Genomic DNA, 24244 nt, shown 5'->3' on the forward strand with positions numbered 1-24244 from the left:
TAACGGCCACGAATCTTCCCCCATACCTAATAAAGCGGCAATGGACCGATATCCACAGTTACCGTCCGCTTTCACATTCACAACGTCACGAATGAAACCTTGAAAGAATGACACAAATTGATCCAACATCGGGATGATCCTTGTTGGCTGAGGCGGTTGAGAACATGATGCACTTCGTTTCATTGGAGAGTTGCTACTTTGAACATAATGAAAAGCATCAACATACTCCCAGTAAGACGGATCACGCTTTGTGGATCTTTAACTTCTTTTCATCGGTTTCTTCGGTGCACCTTTAGTGTTGACCTTTGACGGAGGAGGGCACATAGAGTTATGATCAGGGTATGCAATCTCTATCTCTTCCTTGATGGTGACTTTCGTCTCACATAACCCTTGGTCTGAAAAGCAAAGTCTCCTCCAAAAAAGATGGACTGACTCCAATGGGATGCTGCCAGCAGTATACCTAGAAAGCTCACATGCACAAGGAATACCGTGCGTGCTTCTCATCACACAACCACAAGAAGAGAGATTGTTGCCGAGATAACGTAGATGGTCAACCTCAGAAGCAATCTGATTTAAAGCATCCCTTGAAACCATCCCAAGATTACCTGAGACGTATTAAAAGCATTTGAACAATCCACATGTGGTTCATTCACCCCACATTCTTCTTGATTATCATAATCATAATCCATATGAACTTCTTGTGACATCGCAAAGTCATACCTCCATTGATCTTCGTCCATCTTAAGGACATATGCATCATACACAAGTACATTCAAATTATCATATAACCACATCCAAAAATTTACTACACCTTAAACAACAAACATATTAACAGCACATATGCATCATACACAACTATATTCAAATTATCATATAACCACATCCATAAATTGACTACTTATTAACTAACAACTAATACAAATATATTCTAAATTTATAACTACATTATTTACTTAAACTAAACTTATCACTATAATAAACAACTAATAAAACATTTTTGTACCATTATACATTTAAGTTACCTAAATCATTTAATATTATACCATTATACCTAATTAAACCAATAATCCATTAATCCATTATTAACTAACAGAAATATATATATATATATATATATATATATATATATATATATATATATATATAAATTATAAAACAGAAATAAAAAAAATGCTAATAATTTACCACTTTCAGAAGACCTTCTTCCGGAAGTTACTAAGACCCATTCCGGAAGAAGGTCTTCCGAAAGTGTTTTCCGGAAGCACTTCTTCCGGAATAGGCCTTAGTAACTTCTGGAAGAAGAAGGTCTTCCGGAAGTGGTCATTCCGGACCTTCCTCCTGCTGTGCCTAAAATTTATTCCGGATATAGTTTTTACTGTTTTTCTTCTCTAAAAACTAGCCGGAAAACGAAAAAAATACTCATAAACGCGTACCTCCGACGAAATAGGAAGAACAACCACTAACAAAACTTCAAATACGGAACACGGGACCACCAAATCTTCAAATACTTCACGGGACCACCAATGGAAACTACAAAAAGGACCACCACCAAAACAACAGCAAGCAACGAAAAACCAAAACGGAAGAAACAAAGCAGAGAAGAAAGCGCAATAAAAAGAAGCGTGAACGCGTTAATTTAAAGAAAATTACACAAGGGCAAAATCGTCATTACATACGCATTAAATATTATTTTATTTTTACTTATTATTATAAAATGAAAATTCTTTTTTCTTCATTTTGTTATAAAATAATAATCATTTTTTATTATATATTAACTTTTGTAATAGAAATTAAATGTTATCATAATAAATAATTTATATTTTTAATAAAATTTACGAATTAATTAATTTTTATGGTTTAAATTATACTAAATTGTCACACAAATTAATACTTGACATGCGCGTAAAAAACAAATTATAAATATTAGTCATAATTACGTTCACTAATTATTTAATTATTTATGTATAATAATATTAATTATTTTATAATTTAGTTTATCCATTAAAAGTAAATTATTTAAATATTTGATAATATTAAATATTTTTTTTCAAAAAAACTAACTTCTGGAAGAACCTTCTTCCGAAAACATTCTGAATGACGTTCTTCCGGAAGTAGTTTTTGGGTATTTCTGGAAGTCACAAATTCTTCTTCCGGAAGAAGGTTCTTCCGGAAAATTTCCGGAAAGAGATTTTCCAAAAAGTTTTTCAAAAAAAATATTCTTCCGAAAGAATAATTGCTGAAGGGCAGTTTCGTCACGTCACTGTTTGCTGCCCCAGTAATAATGCTTCGTGCACGTAGCAACTCCCGAGTGGATATAGCAAAGCTTAGGACCATCAATTCATCAATCATCTTCTTTCCGAAGCCCTGAACGTGAACAAAAAATATCGACACCCTGTTTGTTCATAAAATCAAATTGCCCTATTCACAAATCAAGCACTTACGACCATTTCACCGACCAAAATCTTGATCTTAACGCCATCCTCTGTCTTTCCTCTCGTTTTCTAGGTATAATTTTCAATTCTCTTTCTTTCTCAAACTCTCTTCTCTAAAATAAAAGTGATCTTGCTTAATTCCAAATCACCCTGTGAAAGACGTTCAACGCCATGATTATTGAATCCAAGAAACATAATTCCATGTTTTTTTTTTGAGCTATCGAATTGGATTAAATCCCCTTTATACAAATTCCATACTTCTGTTATTAGGTTTTCCTGGGTAGTAGTTAGTTTACTTGTTATGTGCAAGTGTACGGCAATGAATGTTGCAGATTAAATCTTTTTTTCTTACAATAAAAACCTAATTTCTTTGTTTCGTGCTTAAGTTGTTCAGTGCATCAGATGTGATTTTTTCTTTGGTATGATAACTTTAAGATCTCTAAATTAACATTGACATTAGGGTTTCTAATCCTTTCGTTCTTTCTCATTGTTTTTTTTTTCAGTTTTAATTTCAGTGGGTGTTGACATGTACAACGGAATAGGGTTACAGACCCCAAGAGGGTCGGGTACGAATGGGTACATTCAGAGCAATAAGTTTTTTGTGAAGCCGAAGATTTCGAAGGTTGCCGAGAACATGAAGGGGTTTGAGGCGGATCAGGGCACTGCTGGTGTTAGTAGAAAGCCCAACAAAGAGATCCTTGAGCATGACCGCAAGCGTCAGATTCAACTCAAGCTCACCATCCTTGAAGACAAGCTCATCGATCAGGGCTACACCGATGCGGAGATTGCTGAAAAGCTCGTGGAGGCTCGCCAAAATTTGGAAGCCGCCACTGCCTCCGAGGAAACAGATGGACCTGCGTCTGTGTCTGCATCAGATAAGAAGTAATTGATTTTGAATTTTGATGCTTCTGTTAGGGTTGTGAAATAATATTGTTTCAATTTGCACTTCTTTATTTTTGTGAATTGATGTGTGTGCCTTTGAATCAAGTATCATGTGTTTGCATTCCTTATGTATCGTATGTGTCTGCCATTTTAGTTACCCCTTATCTTTACTGTTGTTTTAGAAAACTTGATCTGAGAACAAAGAAAAAAAAATGTTACGTGGAGGATCACTTAAACTTTTGTTGTTGGACTCTATAAATTAAATAGAACTAAAGTGTAACAGAAAATTCAAATACTAACAATATTGTAATCTTAAAACAAAATGATAACATCCTTAAGTTTAGATGATAAGATCAATATCATTATATTTACCTCAGAAGCATCCTAAAGATTAGAATCATAGCTGACAAACTCCTATAAACTAAATTGTCTTTTCCTAGGCTTGGATTGGTCAACAAAGCTTGACTTTGTCTTTTCCTAGGCTTTTCCCCAATTCTGATAACCAACAAGGAAATATTTCTAATTTGGTGCATTGGGATGGAGAAGTTTGGGTGTGGGTTTTAAGTAAGTTGGAGAAGAGGGTGGTTTGATTGGGAAAGAAGCATGGTGGAAGAGTTGGAAGGTAGGTGAGCCGTGTCACAACAAAGAGATCAAGTTGATAAGTGGATATGGAAGGGAAGTAACCCAGGGTTTTTTCTCAGTAAGTTCAGCATATGAGCAGTTGTATGATATCTTTAAAGGACCACAAGTTCAAGGCAACTTATCTCAGGTTTGGAGAATGAAGATCCCTCTGAAGGTTAATTTTTTTGTTTGGAGAGCTTTTCTGAGAAGATTACCTATGAGGCAAAACCCCTTGTTGAGGAATATTCAGTTGGGTGCATCAAATGTTTTCTGTCCTTTATGTAATTCTGAATCTGAATCTGTGAACCATATTCTGTTTCGTGCACAAAGGTTCTACAAATATGGCAGGTTTGTCACTCTTGGATTAATCTGAATTCTGTTCTACCGGAGGATCCTGCTATGCATTTTCTACAACATTGTTTAATCTGTACAAATAGAGAATTAGCTGATCTGTGGAATATTGTTTGGGCATCGGTCATTTGGAATATTTGGAAAAATAGGAACATTTGTGTTTTCAAGAATGGTGTTTTTGATAAGATGGAGGTGTTGCAACTTGCAAGATATTATGTTCTCTGCATAAGCTTGGAATCTTGGATAAAACAATTTACAACTTCGATTGAGTTTTCCTTTGTATAGTGGCAAATGAATCCTGGAGCTTGCATTCGACTGTGTTGAAGAGGCGTGGAGGAAGATTTCAATGATTTTGTTATATGGGTTACAATTAACGAGTGCACAGTTTATGGAATGACAGAAGTGGTTATTGTGTTATTTGGTGAGTCTGAATGTTGACATATGAAGTAGTGAGGCCAGAATCCAATGGGTAGGCGTGCTGACATTCATGGGGTTAGGGAAAATATCAGGCATGGCTCGGTCATCAAAGTTGGTATGAGGCTGGGATGATGAGGCTTTCTGTGTATTTACTAATCCCATTATGATTGTTATGATGAGCATATGGGAGACCACTGGCGGTGGGTCTTTTCTGAAAGGGGTGGCATTTATAGTATTTCACATTGAAGATGGTTAAATGCTGTAAATGTTAAGTTGGTTAGGTGTCAATATTTTGGTGGCATTTATTAACGTTGAATGTGCAGGAAAAGCCACAGGGTATTGCTTTTAATTATTGGTTAGATGCTTTTTGTGAGATTGGTGTATATGCTAAAGATACGTTTCTCCTTCCTTGGGGTAGTGGGTTATGAAAGCCTGATTGCTTTTTGAAACTGTTAGCTGTATTATTATGCACTTCTTGTGCTTGATATATTTATATTTATATATTATTTATTTGCTGAGCAAAAAAATAAAATATTAAGTTACAATTATTTGCTGAATTATTCTATGTTTTTTATAAAATTATGACCTAATTTGTTTCCTTGCATGATTTTTATTTTATCAATTCAATTTTTAAAAGCAAAAATTCCCCTTTTTGTTGAATAGACCCTATGCACAATTTAATGTCCTTTATGTAATTTGACATTTATCAGTTAATCTTACCAAACACTTTCAATTAAATCAGTTAGCTTATAAGCTTTGAGCTAGCTTCCAGCTTTTCAGCTCCTAGCTTATAAGCTAGTTTTACCAAACATAGCCTTATAAGCTAGTTTTACCAAACATAGCCTTATTTTAGAGGTTGGTGGTTGTTGATGGATGTTTTGGAGGCATGGATGTAAATATATGCAGATTAATGTCATGCTAATTAATTGCCCTTTATCTGTATGGTATTTGAGAAACTTATTTCACTTTTTTTCATGAATAGTTTGTCTAAAGATGATGTCAATAACAATAATTCTTTTGGGGGATTTTTCAGGGTTTCAAATACACAGACTCATCAAATTGCTGCTAGGAAGGAAAAGCAGATGGAAGCATTGAAGGCTGCTCTTGGCATAGTCTCATCTGAAGCCAATGAAATAAATGAAGATGGGACTGATGGGCTTGGAAATGATGGAAAAAATGGTCCTAATGTGGAGGGTAATTCAAAGCCTGAACATTCCTTTTTGGATAGAGATTTCAGTAGAAAGAAACAAATGGTTGAAGATCAAAAGGATGAAAATACTAAGAAGAAGAGTGTTAAAGATACAAAGCACCACAAGAAGGTTGAAACTCGTAAGAAAAAGTATGAGGATGATTCATCTGATTCAGACAGCAGTTTGTCTGATGAGAAGAGAGGTACAAGGAAGCGTGGTAAAGAGTATACAAGCAGTAGTGATGAATCTGATTCTGATAGTGATGCTAAGAGGAAGCTCAAGGCTGAAAAGAAGCGGAAGATACCTAAGCACCGCAAGAAAGGTAGGGTGGAGGATAGTGATGATACTGATTCTTATGATTCTGATGACAGCAATTTTGCAAGAAAAAGTTATAAGAAAGAAAAGTCTCTTAAGAGGCATTCTTCGGATGATGATTCTGATGATCATGAAGATGTCTCCAACCATAAAAATCGGGAAGGGAAGCAACATTCAAAAATGAACAAACGTCATGATTCTGAGGAGGAATCTGATGTTGACAGTGAGGAAAAGAAATATGGTAGACTTGAGAAGCAGAAGACAAGGAGGCATAATTCTGATGATGAGGACTCTGATAAAGATGGTGTTAGGCGTGCATTGGGTCAAGACAGATATGTTAGTAGGGGGTCATACACTTCCTCTAACAAGAGTAGCAGTGACAGTGATTCAGACAGCGGTTCTAGTGATCACAGACGTGAAAAAACAAAAAAAGGTGGGTCTGTTGCTGCAAAGAAAGTTAAAGGATATGGCATGGAAGAAAATAGATTCAGAGATGAAGCCAGAGATAGTGGTGCAGATAAAGGGAAGTATGGTGCTAATGTTGATGCATTGGGCTCTCTTACAAAGTCATATGGGAGAGATATTACAAAGGGATCAAATAGTAGAAGTCGAGAGATGACACACGGTAACAGGAAAATTGATGGAGACAGAGAGAGGGAGCCTGTCACAGTGGTCAAGCATGATGAAGATGATAGAAAAATGGAGTCTGAATCTAAATCAGCTAGGTTTGCAGGGCCTGATGATGATAGCTCTGAGCAGAGAGGAAGAAATTATAACAAGGATGTTGAATCACATTTTGTTGGTCGAACTGCTCGGTATGGTGAGGATCATGAAACCAGAAGGCGTAGAAAAGATGATGATAATCATAGGGAGCATGAGCATACAAGGGATAATGATGACCATGGAGAAAGAAAGCATGGAAGGGATGAAGATGATCGTACAGGAAGAAAGCATGCAAGGGAAGAGGATGTCAGAGAAAAAAAGCATGGAAAGGATGAGGATGATCCTAAAGAAAAGCACAGAAGGCATGACGATGGCCTTGGAGACTATCGTATGGGAAGAAAGCATGCAAGGGATGAGGATGATCTTGGAGAACGAAAGCATGCAAGGGATGAGGATGATTCCAAAGAAGGGAAGCACAGAAGGTATGATGATGGCCGTGGAGAGAGAAAGAACTTGAGGGATGAAGATGACCGTGCAGAGAGAAAGCGTGGAAGGGATGAAGATTACCGAACTGGAAGAAAACAGGCAAGGGATGAGGATGAACATAGAGAAAGAAAATTCAGAAGGAATGAGGATGATCGGGAAGGAAGAAAGTTCAGAAGGGACGATGATGTTTATGGAGAAAGAAAGAACTTAAGGGATGGGGATGTGCATGGAGAACGAAAGAACTTAAGGGAGAATGATGATAGGGAAAGAAAGCATTCGAAGGATGAAGATGGCCGTGGAGAAAGAAAGCACAGAAGGGATGATGATGATGATGATGGTTATGAAAGAAAGCAGCGCAGAAGGGATGATGATGATCCTGAAGAAAGAAAGCAGCACAGCAGGGATGATGATGGTCGTGGAGATAGAAAGCACAGAAGGGAGGAGGAAGAGCGCGGAAACAAAGGTTATGAGAGGGAAAGCCGTGGAGATTACTCCAAGAGAGGCAGATACTAAGGTTCTCGTTCGAGTGAGAGGTGTGAAAGTGACTCATGAACTGTGATCCAGGCATCTTGAGAATGTTTACTTGCTGCTTTAATATTTGAATTAGATGTGTCAGTTGTCTTATACATTTGCTTTTTAGAGGATGTAATTTGTGTGTGAACTATGTTTCATGTGTTTTCGTTTCAAATTCCGTATTATGTTTTTTTTTACCAAAATTCTGTATTATGTTGTGACTGGTAGTTTTTAAAAAAATAAAATACAAAATCTGATGCAGGTGTTGTATATTTGCAAGGGTGGAATAGTGCGAGTGTGTGACTACTATTTGCGTGAAAGCGAATGATTTTCTTTTGCAACGAGATGTGAAGTCAAGAAGGCCACTATAATAGGATAGCGGTGGAATGTTAATCCCTATGAGCTTAAACCATAAATAAATTTGGTAACAGGGTGATTAAACCCCAGCCTCGGGCTTTAGTACTTGATCTACAGAAGTTACATAGTTGAGGATTTATTTGTTTTTTCTAGCTATATTCTATGTGAGATTCTTGGTCTTGGAAATCGTGAGATTCAAAAAATTGAATCTTATTTCATCATCTACTCGTGCCAATTATTGACTGATTCAATTCAAGACTAGTACCGTGGTACGAGGTAAAATTTATACAAACAGGTGTGTGCTCTGATACATATATAGTCAAGTAACAGCATTTTGAATGCACCTAATGATAAGCCTAAACAGCTTGCCTCTGGATAATTACATTTAGTTATGATATGGTTGATAGATAACCTTAAGCATGTGGCCATGGATCGATCCCTAGCTCGTGTGTATGAAATAATATCTGTTGGGAGAGATTAATTCCTCAAATCATTTATTCTTGACGGGGGATACCTTGGTTAAAGAAAAATTGATTTATCTAAATGTGTAATTGAATATCATTTTTGATATGTTGATCTAAGAGGGTTGTATTGATATTCTTTATATTATGCCTGTTCACTTTTGGTTGAAATAATTCAAACGCTAGTATAATTGGTTTTGGAAAGCAGTAAATAGAACTTTCAAAATTGTAAATATGCTGATTTTTATTTTTTTCATTCAACGACGAATAATGACGATATTATTATTTATGCAGTTAATTTATACACGTGAATGGGATGGACTAAACGTTTGCAATGACCCAACAGGTTGGATCAGTATGCTATAGCAAAATTTGCTGAAAACTTTGAAATGATTCTTAGAAATGTGGCTGAGAATGCATATAGCTTGTTGGTCCTCGCTTGTGGTAAATCACACTTTTGCTTTGATTGGTAATCTTGTTAATTTTACTAATTTCCACTATACCTCTTCTTGGAAATCAATGAAATTATGAGAAAAAAAAATTATAGAGAAAAATAGAGAGATGAAAATAGACGTACGGGTTGATGGAGGTGTATAAACAGGGTTTAAAGAATGGTGAAGATGGTGCAAAAATTTAGTTTAAAGAACAATGAAGCTGTAAGAGGGGTGGAAAATTTAGGGTTTTTCAGGGTTTACATTGGTTTTATATGAAATGGTATATTTGTAATAAAATTATATAAAAAAGGAAGGAGATATACTTATTAATTAAGGGGTGTAAATATCAAACGCTTATTTGGTTGATATAGTGTTTGATGTTCAGTTTGTCAAGTCAGAAATCAAAATAGAGGGATTTGATTATAAATACAAGAAAAGATAAAAGACTTTGTGATACTTGAGTGGTGAAAAATATAATTAAGCCTAATTTTAAATTTTGAAAGCTGTTATTATTTATTATATACTTTTATTCTTTTTTTTAAACATGAGATATCCTTAACCAAGAGTCCGACTAATTTCTCGAGGTACGAAATTTCATTTATATATAAAAAATAAATTCTTACGTAATGTTATTCCCTATGGATTCATCCCTGCATCTCACTAGTGTTATAATTTCTTGCCAAACTAGATAGAACAACTAGAAGACAGAAAGAGACACTTGTTACTAAATATCAACCAGAAGAGTAATGTTTACATGGACACAGATTTCAACAGAAGTCTTTCAGAAATCAATTTTTCACCATTCATTTTTCTCTCCTTTTCCCTAAACATCAAAGGTTCTCCCTCCTCTGTTGTCTCTACCCAAAAAGTTTGTACAAGTGGCTTTTACGTACCTAGAATGACTTTAAGGAATATGATTGCTTTCTAACCCATTCATCATAATCTTGCAGCATCTGCTGAAGTAGCAGTGGCACCAGCTTGTCCACCAAAGCTTGCATCATTCTGTACATAGCCAAAAGAGATTAATCTTCCTAAGCAAAACGATAAGTTGTTAAATTTTGTATTTAAGGCATGTTTGAGTAAGTAGTTTAGTAAGTATTTGTCGAATAAGTTCTTATCACATAAAACTTATTCATAAGTTTTACAGTGAAGTTTATTGAAATAAGCTAAACTGGAAGGTCATAAGCTACTTTTATAAGTCTAAATAGGCCCCTAAATTAATCCTCTATAAGAAACAAAATGATTTTACACACAAAAGCATAAACAAAGTATATGCCACAGACATGAACGTAGAAAGGAAAAAAAATCACCAAATTCCCTGGAGAATTTTAAGTTCTGTTTGTTGTCTTCTAAACCTCAAATAATTTCTCATTTAAAGTCCAAATTGTAAAAAAAGGTTTCTCCCAGACGGCCACAGGTTTATTTATCAACTATGTTAATAGTTGAATATGACTCCAATCACCTTGCATAAACTGAGTTCTTATTTATCATTTATGTTAAAACAGAATCCATAGCAAATAGAACTTTTGTGCACATCCTGAAGAATGATTAGGAATTCCATCTCAATATTTACTAACACAATATCTAATGTCATAATTGGTAATGTCAATATTTAAGTAGGAAGCTTAACCTGACAGATCTGAAGGAGAAATGTTAAGGTGAAATATTTACTTGATGATAAACCTCTATGGTTTCACAAAGGCTACATCATAGAAAAGGGTAAGAAGGAGGAGGAGAAACCAAGTCATCAATCAGAAAAATAATAATGGCTGAAGATTTCCCCCTAAATTTAGTCCACAATAAAACTAGATAGATAACTGCAATATATTAGTGTCCTACTCCTCATATTAACTTTATATTCCATTATTCTAGAATCTTTAAATTTCCAAGAAGTGGCTTTTGTATATCTCCCTCCTTTCAATTAAGTACAGAGAACTTAGTGAAAGACTATATAAAAAAGAATTAGGCACAACATCTATAGCCAGTAATAGTTGGTAATTTTAAATTGAGAATCTACATGCAATACTTTATGTATAAATATATCATCAGAGAACTTGACCATGCGGAGTGCATAACCTAAAAGGATAAAATAAAAAATATTTACTAAATAACTCACATATTTCCAGGACCCTCAACGGCTGAAGTAGGCATCATGGTAAATGGTTGTGTGTAGATCTGCAGACAGAGATCTTTCTTTTACAGATGAGAGGCAAATGCAAAAATCCATAATGTCGAACTGAAATACAGTTTAATGGCTACTAATTTTGATTCAAAACAAGTGATCTTTTAACATATGAATATGCAGCTACAAAAAATGAATTAGTAAGGATTAAGAAGGAATGGGTCAACTTAACTCATCAGTCTCTATGAAAAGAAAACAGAAATTGCACTTTCACAACAATAAAATTCAACTGAATTCCTGGACTTTCTTTACCAAGAGGCTACAATATAATTTACATGAGGGTGATCTAAGTAATGCAGTTCATGCCTTCATGGTCCTTGAAAACAAATTCAATCATCATAACATACAGGATTACCACTCGTCTATCCCAAGAAAGAGAAACAAATATGGATCTAACATTATATGTAAACTTTATATATTTTATGAGGATAAGACAAACCTCAAGTGTGAGATTCAACTTAACATCAACTTCTAAAAATGATTCAGCACCAGCACCACCCCAAGTCATTTGGTTTCTCATGAATGCTGCGAATCCATAGAAATTATTAACAAACATTACTGTGACAATTCTTAAAAACACTGAAGTAACCAAAAGCGTCACATGAAACATGTATTGCAGATAAACTTGAATTCAGCAGAAAACTGTGTTGAAAGACTAGCTATTAGAAAGATAATAACATCCAAAGTTCTTGAGTAAATTTACCCTGATATCTGGAGAAATTTCCATTTTAAGGAGTCTAAAAATCGGTTTTTTTTTTTTTTTCATTTCGAGGCCAACTAAATGGTTTTGTATCAGATCAACTAAATAAATCCCATCACATTTTCACATTTATGTCTCTTTGCATTCATCTTAAGTCCTTTCCAGTATTTTCAGCACCACTGGGTGGGGAATAAGGTACTATGGGATACGGCACTATGCTGCAAGGAAAACCAAACATCTTTCTCTCTATTCTATGGAAGACTGATCGGTTTCTTTGCAGAAGGATTTTGATAGAAAATAAACATTTTTATAATTCAATTTGACAAAGGGAAGAATTTATATCCCATAAAACAAGTATGACTATGCACACAGTACATTGTAGATACCTGAAAAGTGGTCGTTTTGCTCTTTCACAACTTCTGAACCCTCAAACTGTGAATAATATAGTAAAGTACCCAACAATTAAATGGGATGAGTGACAAAAGGAATGTTACAAGAATTCATGTTCAATCAAACCAAGGTTTATATACATTTATTGAACTTAGGGCAGTAATTAATATGCGTGATTTAAGCATATTACTAGCTTTTTTTTTTTAAAAGCACATGCGAACTTAGAAATTAAGCAACTTTACTACTATGTGTGTGTATGTATTATTCGTTGACTTTGTCTCGCTCACTCACAAACACAGTTAGGATCTGTGGAAACCTTTATAAGAAAAACTTACGCACTTGCACTATCTGATAAGCACTAGAAAATTTACTTTAAGAAATCCAGTTGTTGAATTACACTTGGTTATATTCACTTCATACAACAAAGTTTTAGAAACTTTAAACAATTGCATGTAATTTTAGTGTAAAATTTTATAAGAATGACACGCACAGTGAATACTCATTAATCTGGGAGTGGATAGTGTGGAACACTGATGGGTCTTTGAGACATGTATAAGATAACGGGGGGAAAGGAGAATGAGCTGGACTGTTGGGCAAAGGTTCATGAGAGGAGAAATACAAATGCAGTTAGGTGTAAGGAGGGAAAATGGTGGGAGAGTGTAACGCAATGTACACATGAAGGCAATGTATTGGAGAGGGGAAGGGGAGAGGGGGGCGGGGGGGAGGAGAGAGAAGGAAATGTGAACAAGGAGAGGGCAAATAATGGTGTGGCATAACAGAATTTTAAGAGTGAATTGATGGCTTAGGCCAGGGAGGGCAGAATCTATGTATCACCTCTTATTTTTATCTCTCATAGTTGTGTTTCTTGTTTTCGGATGTGTTTCTGTTTATTGAGAAGTATTTTACCATGTAAAGGAGATTTCCTCGAGTTATATCGTATTTTAGTATCAATACCATTTCCTATAAAACATTCTTTAGTGTACAGTCAAAGGATCCTAACTTGTGTGTATAATGAATGTGTTTTTAGTGTCTCTATTACTCTCACAAAAAATAAAGGTGTTACATCATGAACCCAACATTTTTGTTCTTTTTTGGTTGGGGAGAGGGGAACACCTTACAAGAAAGCATCTCAACCAAGCAATCTTCATCTGTTGAGGTAACCCGCAGATCCAACAATGGCGCAGCTTCAAAGTTTAAAAATTGAAGTTTAGGCAGTTCACACCTACGCATACAAGAATAATTATTTGCTTTCAGAATCATACTTCTTCTGCCACAACCCAAGTGCTGTAAGATATTTGCCAAAGTTCATTAAAACATTCAGAAAAAAGAAGTATTTGTTGTCTAAAAATCAAGAGTTTTTTACAGTTGTTTATGAATAGTATTTTCAACCTATTTTGAATAACTGATTTTATCAGCTGAACCATTCAAAGTGTAGGACAGTATGATAACCTAAGCTCCACTTTCTTGTGGACTCATGCAAATCAGCTGTTTATCTACACATTCTTCATAAACAAGAAATACCTTGAATTTATTAAAAAAATGTAATAATTTTGGGTGGTTTCTGTTTGAGCAAAACTCAAAACATGCCCTGCTATGTTCATCTTTATTGTTAGTACCAAATATTGCAAAAGAATCAGGTAAGCACCATAACTTATAATTTGGTCCTGAACTTGACTTTAATTTTATGTCACAATCTAGATGAGTAACAGAATTTGCATCATCCAAACCATTGAAACTTGAAAGAACTACTCAGGCCACCAAAACAGAATTAAGGAGGCGGCAGACCTGTATGTGTTAGCATCAAGAGATTCAAATGATTGCAAGGCCTTCGTATTCAACACGGCTGCAATTCCGCTAGGTTGGCTCAGAAATTCACTGATGTGATATTTCTTGCCTCCAAGATCATCATTATATGTTGGCAGCCGGATTCTCTCCTTTTTTTCAGCAAACAAATTTGCCTTCTTTTTGGCATTTGAATTCAAGGAAGTTGCTGCCTTCACCTTGAGATCCATTTTCCTAAAAAATTAAATTCATGGTAAAAAAAGCTAACAATTCTTAGCAAAGATCTCAATTCACAATATTTAAATTACACAACAAATCCAACAAAAAATAAATAAGAACAAGAACAAATTACTCTGACACCCCTGTGATCTCCTAAGATTGCACATCATATCCTTGCCTTTTTAACCCCTACAGACCCCCTTAAGTCTTTGAAATACATTACACTAGCACCCCTCGATACCCAAGAAACACATTACAGCGTGCACCCCTGTAAGAAGAGTTACTGTAATGTAAGGAAGGGAAATTGTGTGCAATCTCAAGAAACTGCAAAGGAATGTCAATGCAATTTGCTCTAAAAATAAACAAACAAATAAACGCTTCTCTAACCTCTTTAATAAAGCACAAACAAGAAGTACTACAACAAGATCTCATCAGTACACAAGTATTCGTAGCAAGGGAAAACTTTATCCTTCAAGCAAGTTCACACAATATAACTTGGATAAGTTGAAGCCTAATGTGATTTAGGGATAACCAAGGTCTCCCGAAGCACCAAATAAAAAAGGAGAAAAGAAAAAGAAATCATGTATATGAAATATCCACAAGCATATCAACATTGTTAACACTAATACCATGGTTTTAAATTGCGGTCGCGACTGAGTTGCAGTGAGCTAGAAAACCTTTACATAGTAGACAATTGCGGGAAAATGAGGTTGATGCGGCCACAATTGCAGTTGCGGACCACTATTTAAAACCATGACCAATACGAATACAATTCTACGGGAGTTATTATAAAGTTGGCTTGGTGGTTGAAAGGAAAATGTGGGAGCAAGAGTTCGTGTGTTTAAATTCCTTTCACTAACAACTAACATTTTCCGTAAAAAAAAAACAAAACAAAAACAAAAACTAATACATTGCTACTATGGGACCAAGTTTATTACACAAACTAACCCGTGGCTGAATTTCTGTATTGTGGGGTAAGAACGTGTGACCCAGAATTGCTCATGTCCGTACCATTTGTTGCTCAAGAGGATAGCTTTTGCTGCAAAATGAAAGCACCAAGGGTTAATGGAAAACGGGAATTCAATCGGTAACTCAGAATGGGAGTGTTTGATTGCAGAGAAATGAGAAAAGGAAGTGATGCTTAATTAGAGTAATCACCCATTAATCTGATGGGTGTTGAAGGAATACGAAGAAATGATTGAAACAAAAAGCAGATTACATAATAGTTGGACAAGGAATTGGGGAGATGATGCTGTCTGTTACTAACAACTTTAACGGAAAAGAGAGGCTATTTAACCGCAAAAGTGTTGCTGTTTGCATGCAAGAGGCATGCGTTTATTAATCTTGAATTCATTTAAATAGTTAACAAAAGTGACATAATAACTATTAATTGGAAATTCAATGCTAATTTTTCTAATTGATAGTTATTATTATTGATGTAATTTATCTTCTAAAGTGCATCTGCTTTATTTTGGAGGAGCTAAATTGTTGTGAATTTCAGATATATAAAATTAAAAAGAAAAACAAGTTAAATTAAAAATTAAGGTTCATGGAAGTGATATTAGAATCTAATTTATTAAGATTTCATGTTTGAGACCCGGATAAAAAAAATGTAATTACAAATAAAAATCTATTAAAAACATCATCTTTTAAAAGAGATTAATTATTCATAAAATAAATGATACATCATATTCATCACACATATTATATGTTGACAAATACACAAATAAACATATGAAATATTTAATGTTATATATTGTATAATAATTTTATTTATATATAAATAAATTTTCTTAATTTACTAACTATATTATCAAATATTATTTTATTTAAAAATATTACATTGTACACTATTATTCTTAATTATTACTTTAAATAAATTATTGTGAATTATTTAAAATTTAATTATATTTTAATTATTCTTATTTATGGATACTATTATAGATAAAGCAATTTATTTAGCATGTGAATTTCACAATAATTTTTACATGTTGGTAAAAGAAATACTAATATTACAAGAAGGATAAAATATTTTAACAAACAAAAATATCAACCTAATTTTTTTTTTAGAAAATATATTTTTAGTCCCTATATTTTTATGAAATCTTATTTTTACTCTATGTACTTTAAAAAAAACTTATTTTTAGTCTCTCCTTATAAATGATATTGACGTCATTTATTATATGACAAATAAATTAGTTAACAATTTATTATTTAACTATTTTCATTCTTTCTTTCCAATGTTAATCTCAAACATGTTGCATTTTTCGCCATCAAACCAAACACTTCATGGCATTAAGTAAACTCATGACACTTGGTCTACAATTATAATCAAGGCTTCCAATACATATAAACTGCTGCATGTTTAAAGCCTAAGCAGATGAATTACTAAAATTCAAATCTTTAGATGGTAATTTGCTAGAAATCACTAGTTAAAATAGATATCAAGTAATTTGCAACCGTATGCACAAGTCCCTTTTGACCTTTCTCTTTTAACGAGTTGTGAACACCTTGTTTTTTTATAAAGATTAACCAAGTTACAGACAAGTTTATGAATACAGATGTTTCTAAAAACTCTACACCAGACAACAATTTGTCATGTTTTATCATGTTCAGTGCTTCTGAATAACCCTGAGCTTTGCACTTCTACTTCGGCGGTTCAATTTTTCTTCTTCTCCTGATGGCGTGATTGGTCTTTTTGTGAGAATTGTTCCATTTGATCCATATATCACTTGCTTTATCCATGCTTCTTTTTCTTTGATTTCATCACTAGTGTTCCTCAAAACACTGTTGAGGCTCTCCCTTTCTTCCACATCTTCCCTCCCTTTGATTATGTTAAGAAATGTCTGTTTCACAATTCTGTCCTCTAGACTATGAAAAGATATGACAGCAAGCCTACCCCCAGGTGCAAGGCAATCAAAACAAGAATAGAGAGAATCCTCAAGTGTCTTCAACTCATCATTAACAGCGATTCTCAGAGCTTGAAACACCCGGGTTGCCATCTTTATCCAACCTTGCCTTCCACCTATTAGTATTACAATGTAATTCAAATTTGTAGGACTTTTATTACAGTTCACACTAATGAACAAATTTGTAAGCAGAATGCAAAAGCATGTTATAAATTCTCTTCGAAAGTAGGCATAAATGAAGATCAGGAATGGTATTGTAGAGAACATTACAGGAACATATGTGATAATCGATTAATGACATGAATGGGAACTGATGCTTATGGCCAAAGAGAAAACAGAGCTACAAAAGAAAATGGGAAAAGGAACCACCTTTCATTGGAGGAGTCACACGCCGAATAAGATCTAGTAAGTCACTGGTCGATTGCAATCCACCATGTAATCGGGCATTGACAATTTTCTTTTGCAGAGTTCTCCAATTACTTTCTTCCCCATACTCTCTTAGGATACGGCCCACTTCAGAATCTGGCCAGGAATTTAATATGTCTTCTGCTTTAAGACTTGCCTGTCATAGGCCTGTGCATCAGTTCAATTGGAAAGAAAAATTATGTACTACTCTCAGCATATGGGCAACAAGATATCATTACATAAGAAACTTGTTTGCCTTAATTAACAAAAACAACAACAAAAGTATTCTAGTGTGTGGTAAAAGAAGAAATTGGTACATTTCACTAACAAGAAAGATTGAAGAAAGTCATCAAAGAAGTTTCCAACATTGTTTGGACAGATGCACAAGCCAGGCCATATATCTATGAAGGTATTTTAGAAATAAATGTGACTCCTTTATGCACTTCAGAGGGAAAAATGTAGACTTGCAATTGTTGATTAGAAAAACAACAGAATGAACTTTAACAACTCCATGGGTTGGTATATATATATGCATTTTGTTACAATGCCATTGATTGGAAATCAATGGTTATAAACTCCATACTTTCCCTCTAACATGCATCCCTGTCTAGAGAAGCCAAACCATTTAGACATAGAAGTATGTCTTGGAATGGATTTAACCATACTAACATAGCAAAGAGACTACAAAAAAAAAATCATCAGACAATGTTAAACAGCATTTATTTGATACCAGGTCAGCAACAACATTACATGTAATCTAAAAAAGGAAAAACCATCAACAGTTGCCTTGGCACCATATCTATTGATCTCATTCTTCCTCAGAAGAGCATAAATTTCACACTGAGATCCAAAATGCCTGAAACTATACCTGAGGATCCATCCGCATATCAAGGGGTCCATCACCAAGCACACTGAATCCTCTCGCAGGATCGTCCACCTAAACCAAAAAAACAAAATAAAATAAAAAATAAAAAACTGCTCTTCATCATGACTTTATCAAAGATTCAAAATACTCAAGTCTCAACCACATATTCTAGTGCCATTAGATACAATCATATCATAGTTTTAAATTATGGTCCGTATTAGAAATATTAGTGTATGTATAATTGTTTATCCTAATCAAATCTGTTAGGACAAGCTAGCTGTCTAACTGACTGCTACAACTGTAACTAACTGTTGAGTCAGCAGTCAATTGAATATATAAAAACCTGTACCTCTCATCTCTCTATCATCGAACCACTTTACAATTCCAAAGAGAAAATAGTGTGTGTTGATAGTGTAAAGGGTTTTTACATTGCCATCCACTCAACTAATCACAAACTATCATGTATAATAAGTTTATTAACTAAAGTTCTGTTTGGATAAACTTCTCTTTAAGCACTTATAAGAGAAGAAAATAAAAAAGTAAAATGAATTGAACTTTTCCAATAAGCTAAAATCAACTTATGTACTTAACTTCTATAGAAGTTTTCTCATCTATGTGGGATCATATTGGGGAGAAGAGACCGAAAAAAGAAGCTAAGGATGAATGAATTTGGTGTGACAAGCCGACAACAATTGTATGGTAAAAAAATGTTTGTGATAGATTACACTCTTGTGGGGAGGTACATGAGGCAAAAAAATTTAACACCCTTAGGAAAGCTCCTGTGCCTTCAAAAGTTAAGGCTTTTGTTTGGAAAATGGTGTTGGGAATTGGGAAGAATACCAATGAAGGACAATCTGTACAAGAGGAAAATCATACAAGGGGGAAATTTGTTAAATTGTGTGTTCTGTAATGCACATGTGGAATCAGCTGCACACCTGATGTTTGATTGTAAATTTGCTTTGGAAATCTGGTGCAACACCCAGTAGATTGTATTGACCACTTTTGGCAACATCGAGGCAACATCACAGGGAAGAATCCAAATAATGAATCATGGGTAGTTTGGATGGCAGTAGTGCGGTCAATTTGGTTGCACAGAAAGATATTATTGCCTTTGGAGATCAAATATGATATGTGGAAGCTGTCGAGGATGCTTTTAAATTTAGAGCATGGAAATGGCATAAGACAAAAAAGCAGGGGTTTGATGCATCTCTGTATGTTTGGAGATGTGATGCTATATGCTTCAAAACAGAGTTGGGAACATGAGCATGCAAGAAAGTAAAGAAAGGGTACACGTATAAAGTTGTGGAATGAACCTGCATAGATGACATTCCCAAGTCCATTAAGATGGCGTCAACCCCCAACAAGTGTAGCTCAGCGATTTCTCTAAGCACAGACTTGACGTCTCTAAAATTCCTCAAAACGGTAATCGCTTTGACACCAGCGTTCAAAACGGCATCAAGACGAGGCTGGGCGATGTCGTGTGCTAGAGAGTCCACGTCCATCCCCACCAAATACTTCAACTCTGGATGGCCCCTAATAACCTGTTTCATTCCATTCAATAGTAGTGGCACTTTTTACTCAGTTAAAAAAACAAGAATGAATGGGTTTGGAGGTTAGTGATAGTTGCAAATGGGTTTGGGTTTGGGTTTGGAGGATAGTGATAGTAACAGTGATGATGATATCTTGGAAAGCATCGTCATTTTCTGTTATTTGGGGACAAACCAAACCCGGATTGCGCCACTATCTATCTCTCTATCTGGGTTCACTCATTGCGGAACTTGCTTGCTTCAAACCTAAAAAACTCCATGAGTAACCACGGTGTTTTATCGTCTTAACAATCGGGGAAATCTTATTTTTCACTTTTTATTAAACTGTTTTATTTTATAATGTTTTTCTCCTAAAACAAATTCAAATTTTACACTTGGTTTCTGAAGAAATTTTTTCTTCACTTTTGATTTCTCACTTTTTTTCTTTATTTTATATTTTTTTCCTTATTGTTATATTAGCTCGTGGTTATGAAAAAAATAATAATTCAAGGAACAAAATAATCAACTAATGGCAAGACCAAATAATAATAATAATTACTTTTTTCAAAAACAATTAAAAAAAAGTATTAGGGATCAAATGTAGATTTTAAAAATCTAAATTTATATATAAGTCTATCTTTTATTTAATTACTCTTTAAATATCCATTATTTTAGTTTTAATCAATTCTAGCTAGTTGCTCTTGGGTGATGTTTTAGGGTCTAAATTCTCCATCTTTAGGTTATGTATGTATTTGGACTCAATCTCACCCTTGCAAATGAGTATATACAAGGACATATGATGATTTTGAGGAAAGACTAAGACTTCAATTTATTATTAGCATTGATTATGTATACTCTAAGACATGGATTTTTAGTTTTAGATTATATCTAAGTTTCTATACCTTTGTAATTGTTTAAGATGATTTTGTAAGGCCTTTGGAGTGCCAAGAGTTATTGTAGCTAGATTATGTATGAATATTGAATTGTATGAGTTTAAATGTGTTAACACCCAAATTTTGTTATAAAATTCAGTTGTTGAGGATTCAGAAGAATGGTTCCCCATTAAGGTAAATTTCGGGTAACGTTTATGTTAGCTGAATGAGGTGAATGCTAGTTTGATTGAATAATCAATATTAGCCAAACAAGAAAGTTAACAAAACCTGGACAAAGTCAATATGGCTACTTACAATGTTAGCTAAATTGGCAAAATTCGACTAATTTTAAGGTTAGTTGAATGAGTAGAAGATCAATTTGACTACGTTTAATATTAGCTGAGTGAGAGATTTCATTAACTTCAGTGTTAGTTGAAGGTGGATGAGGTCGATTCAGCTACTTATAATACTAGCCACATTGCATATTAGCCATAATTAGTCGAATCAGCATAAAACTAGTCAAATGACCCCAAAGCTAGTTACATGACTCTTAAACCACGTTTTAGAAAGTTATCAAGTAGAAAAATGTGGTCGGGGGGATTTGAGTTTATTGCCTATAAATAAGCCTTGTACTTCAAATTTTAAAGACATAATCAATCTAGCATAAGCCTATCTTACTCTATATTTTATCTTTTTGTCTTTTATCTCTTTACACAACTTTCCTTTACTACTTTCGTTTACAACCATTCGTTTAAGTTGGGGGGCATATATCAATGTTATCTTAACATTGCAAGTCTACTTTCTGCAAACCTAGTTAACTTGAAGTTGGGGAAGCATATAGTGATGTTATTAAAGCGTGACAAGTCTACTTTCTACAAACCTAATAGTTCTAGAAGATTCCAGTTTTCACATGCAACAGAACCATGTTAGCTGAGAATCATAGACACCGCTAGTAGAAGAATGGTGGCAACATGAATCGGCTGATACAATGAATCTTTCATCTTCCTCCTTACGTTTTTAGCTAAAAGATGTAGGGGGGCATTTGTTAACACCCAAATTGTGTTACAAAATTCAATTGTTGAGGATTTAGAAGAATGATTGCTGGTCAAGGTGGATTTCGACAAAATTTTATGTTAGCATAATGAGATGAATGCTAGTTTGGTTGAATAGGGTAATGATGACTTATCAATATTAGTCTATCAAGAAGGTTAATAGAACCTGGACAAAGTCAATACGCAGAACCTAGAAAAGTCAATACGATTAATGTTAGTCAAATTGGCAGAATTCGATTAATTTTAGGTTAGTTGAATGAGTAGATGATCAATTTGGTTACGCTCACTATTAGTTGTGTGGGAGATTCAGCTAACTTTAGTGTTAATTGAAGGTGGGTAATGTCAATTTTACTACTTACAATGTTAGCTGAAATGTTAAGTTATGGATTTAAGCTAACTTTATGCATAAAAAAATTAGCTAAATTAAGTCATATTTAATTTAATAAAGACATTAGAACATTTTTCACGATTTTCTGATATTCAAATGGCTTGCGACGGTTAAAACTTATCAATGATACCAGTCCCTACAAATAGGAAGTGGTTGTCATTTTCTTTAACATTTGAAATAAATTGATCAATTGGCTTGTGATAATAGGGGAAATGTCTAGATTTTAGGAGCAGTTGTCAACAATTACCTGAAGATCCATCTACCTCAGAATTAGTTAGTCGAAATGTTAGCTGAATCAGCGTAAAACTGGCCGAATGACCCCCCAAAGCTAGTTGTATGACTCCCAAACCATGTTCTAGGAAGTTATGAAGTAGAAAAACATGGTTTAGGGGATTTGAGTGTGTAGCCTATAGATAAGTTTGGTACTTCAAATTTTAAAGACATAATCAATCTAACACAAAACTATTATATTATATATTTTATCTTTTTGTCTTTTATCTCTTTACATTACCGCTTTCTTTTACGAGACTTTCATTTAGAGTCCTTTGTTTATAGCTTTCCACACCTTTATTCTTACGCCAATCTTCTCCTTCTTCATCTTTCTTCGTCTTCTTTGTTCATCTACATTAAGCACTTTCTAAAGTAGCTTAGGAACCCATATTCAAGAAGCAGAGTCCCCTTGGAATAAATTGTTTGACCATTATTTGTGATATGTCAAAGCAAGGCTGATCGAAATATATTTTGGCTGACTTTTCATTCTTACACAACAACAAAATGTTTATAAAATATGACACCTGAACATTTTTTCACCATGAGAAAAAGATTTTGAAAATTATATACTCTTTTATTTAAGAGAAAAATATTTTTGCATTGTCCGTGTAAAATTACAAATTACACAGACAGCTAATAGTATTTTGACATGCCAATTTTATTGCTTTAATTAAATCAAATAAAAATAATTGAAAAAAAAAGAAACAAATCACATATAAGGATTGGAGTATTGGAAGTAGGGGTGGGAATAGGCCAGGCCGGCTTACAAGGGCCTACGACCTGACCTACATAAAGTCTGGCCTGAACTGACCTATTTAATTAAAATGTTAGATTCAGGCTTTTTTAAAAGCCTATTAAATTAAATAGATCAGACTTAGACTTATTAAAAAGCCTTATAAGCCTGATAGGCCGGCCTATATATATGTATATATACTTATATTATTTTTTGGGTACCAATATATACTTATATTATTTTTTGGGTACAACTATTTTTTTTGTAAACTATCAGATTTTGATTACTACTCCATAACTTCTATTCCTATAATCAAGTAAGACTTTAATTACAATTTAGGTGTGAGTCATGTGCTCATTTATATTTCTCATTATTTTTATTGGCTTTCCTATTTCTGTTAAAGTCTCATTTTCCTTTAACTTTCCTATTACGTTCCTACTTCAAAGCAAAGTGATATTAAAGATTTAATGTAAAGAAGGGCTTTTAAAAAAGTTACCAGGTTAAACTTTTAAAAATGTCAAGCCGAATCAAAATAAAAGTCTTTGATAGGCTATATGTCAGGCTCAGGCCTCAAAAATTCATTGTAGACTAGACTCAGGTCTTTCAAAGCCTGACCTGACCTATTCTCACTCCTAATTGAAAGTCTTAAAGAGTTGAACGGTCATCGAAGGGCTTGATGAAATTAGAGGGAACTTGTTTCACACTGGAAGCGAGGTTTGATAGCAGTATTGGCTTCTGGGACATGTTATTGGTGGCCATTGATTCAATCACTTTGCTACCTCTTGCTATAGAATACAATATGCACACCCTCCTCTTGGTAACTATGGTG

The 24244-nt window shown here is 34.2% G+C and overlaps 3 protein-coding genes across 6 annotated transcripts; 1 reads left to right on the forward strand and 2 right to left on the reverse strand.

The window, feature by feature from the left end:
• The first annotated feature begins 2319 nt into the window (after positions 1 to 2319).
• LOC114394104 (protein starmaker-like) lies at positions 2320 to 8142 on the forward strand. Of its 2 annotated transcripts, XM_028355678.1 has the most exons (4): positions 2320 to 2505; positions 2936 to 3314; positions 5737 to 7288; positions 7325 to 8142. In XM_028355678.1, the coding sequence occupies exons 2-4, from the start codon at positions 2959 to 2961 to the stop codon at positions 7868 to 7870; spliced, it is 2454 nt and encodes an 817-aa protein (XP_028211479.1). In that variant the 5' UTR covers positions 2320 to 2505; positions 2936 to 2958; the 3' UTR covers positions 7871 to 8142. The 2 variants fall into 2 exon arrangements, with proteins under 2 accessions (XP_028211479.1, XP_028211478.1); XM_028355677.1 differs by having other exon boundaries at positions 2321 to 2505; positions 5737 to 8142.
• Positions 8143 to 9820: 1678 nt separating this feature from the next.
• On the reverse strand, positions 9821 to 15708 carry LOC114392470. Of its 3 annotated transcripts, none has more exons than XM_028353617.1 (8): positions 15554 to 15708; positions 15344 to 15434; positions 14180 to 14410; positions 13508 to 13616; positions 12391 to 12436; positions 11744 to 11829; positions 11239 to 11297; positions 9821 to 10124 (listed from the first exon to the last, which is right to left on the reverse strand). In XM_028353617.1, exons 1-8 carry the CDS (start codon positions 15555 to 15557, stop codon positions 10016 to 10018), a joined length of 735 nt encoding a protein of 244 aa, XP_028209418.1. In that variant the 5' UTR covers positions 15558 to 15708; the 3' UTR covers positions 9821 to 10015. The 3 variants fall into 3 exon arrangements, with proteins under 3 accessions (XP_028209418.1, XP_028209419.1, XP_028209420.1); XM_028353618.1 differs by lacking the exon at positions 15554 to 15708 and adding an exon at positions 14783 to 14864; XM_028353619.1 differs by having other exon boundaries at positions 9985 to 10124; positions 11239 to 11311.
• Positions 15709 to 16809: 1101 nt separating this feature from the next.
• On the reverse strand, positions 16810 to 20387 carry LOC114392113 (ribosomal RNA small subunit methyltransferase H-like). The gene is made up of 4 exons (XM_028353149.1): positions 19888 to 20387; positions 18578 to 18646; positions 17674 to 17866; positions 16810 to 17420 (listed from the first exon to the last, which is right to left on the reverse strand). Exons 1-4 carry the CDS (start codon positions 20122 to 20124, stop codon positions 17008 to 17010), a joined length of 912 nt encoding a protein of 303 aa, XP_028208950.1. The 5' UTR covers positions 20125 to 20387; the 3' UTR covers positions 16810 to 17007.
• Between the last annotated feature and the right edge of the window lie 3857 nt (positions 20388 to 24244).

Source organism: Glycine soja, chromosome 17 (genome assembly GCF_004193775.1).
Source record: "Glycine soja cultivar W05 chromosome 17, ASM419377v2, whole genome shotgun sequence".
NCBI lineage: Eukaryota > Viridiplantae > Streptophyta > Magnoliopsida > Fabales > Fabaceae > Glycine > Glycine soja.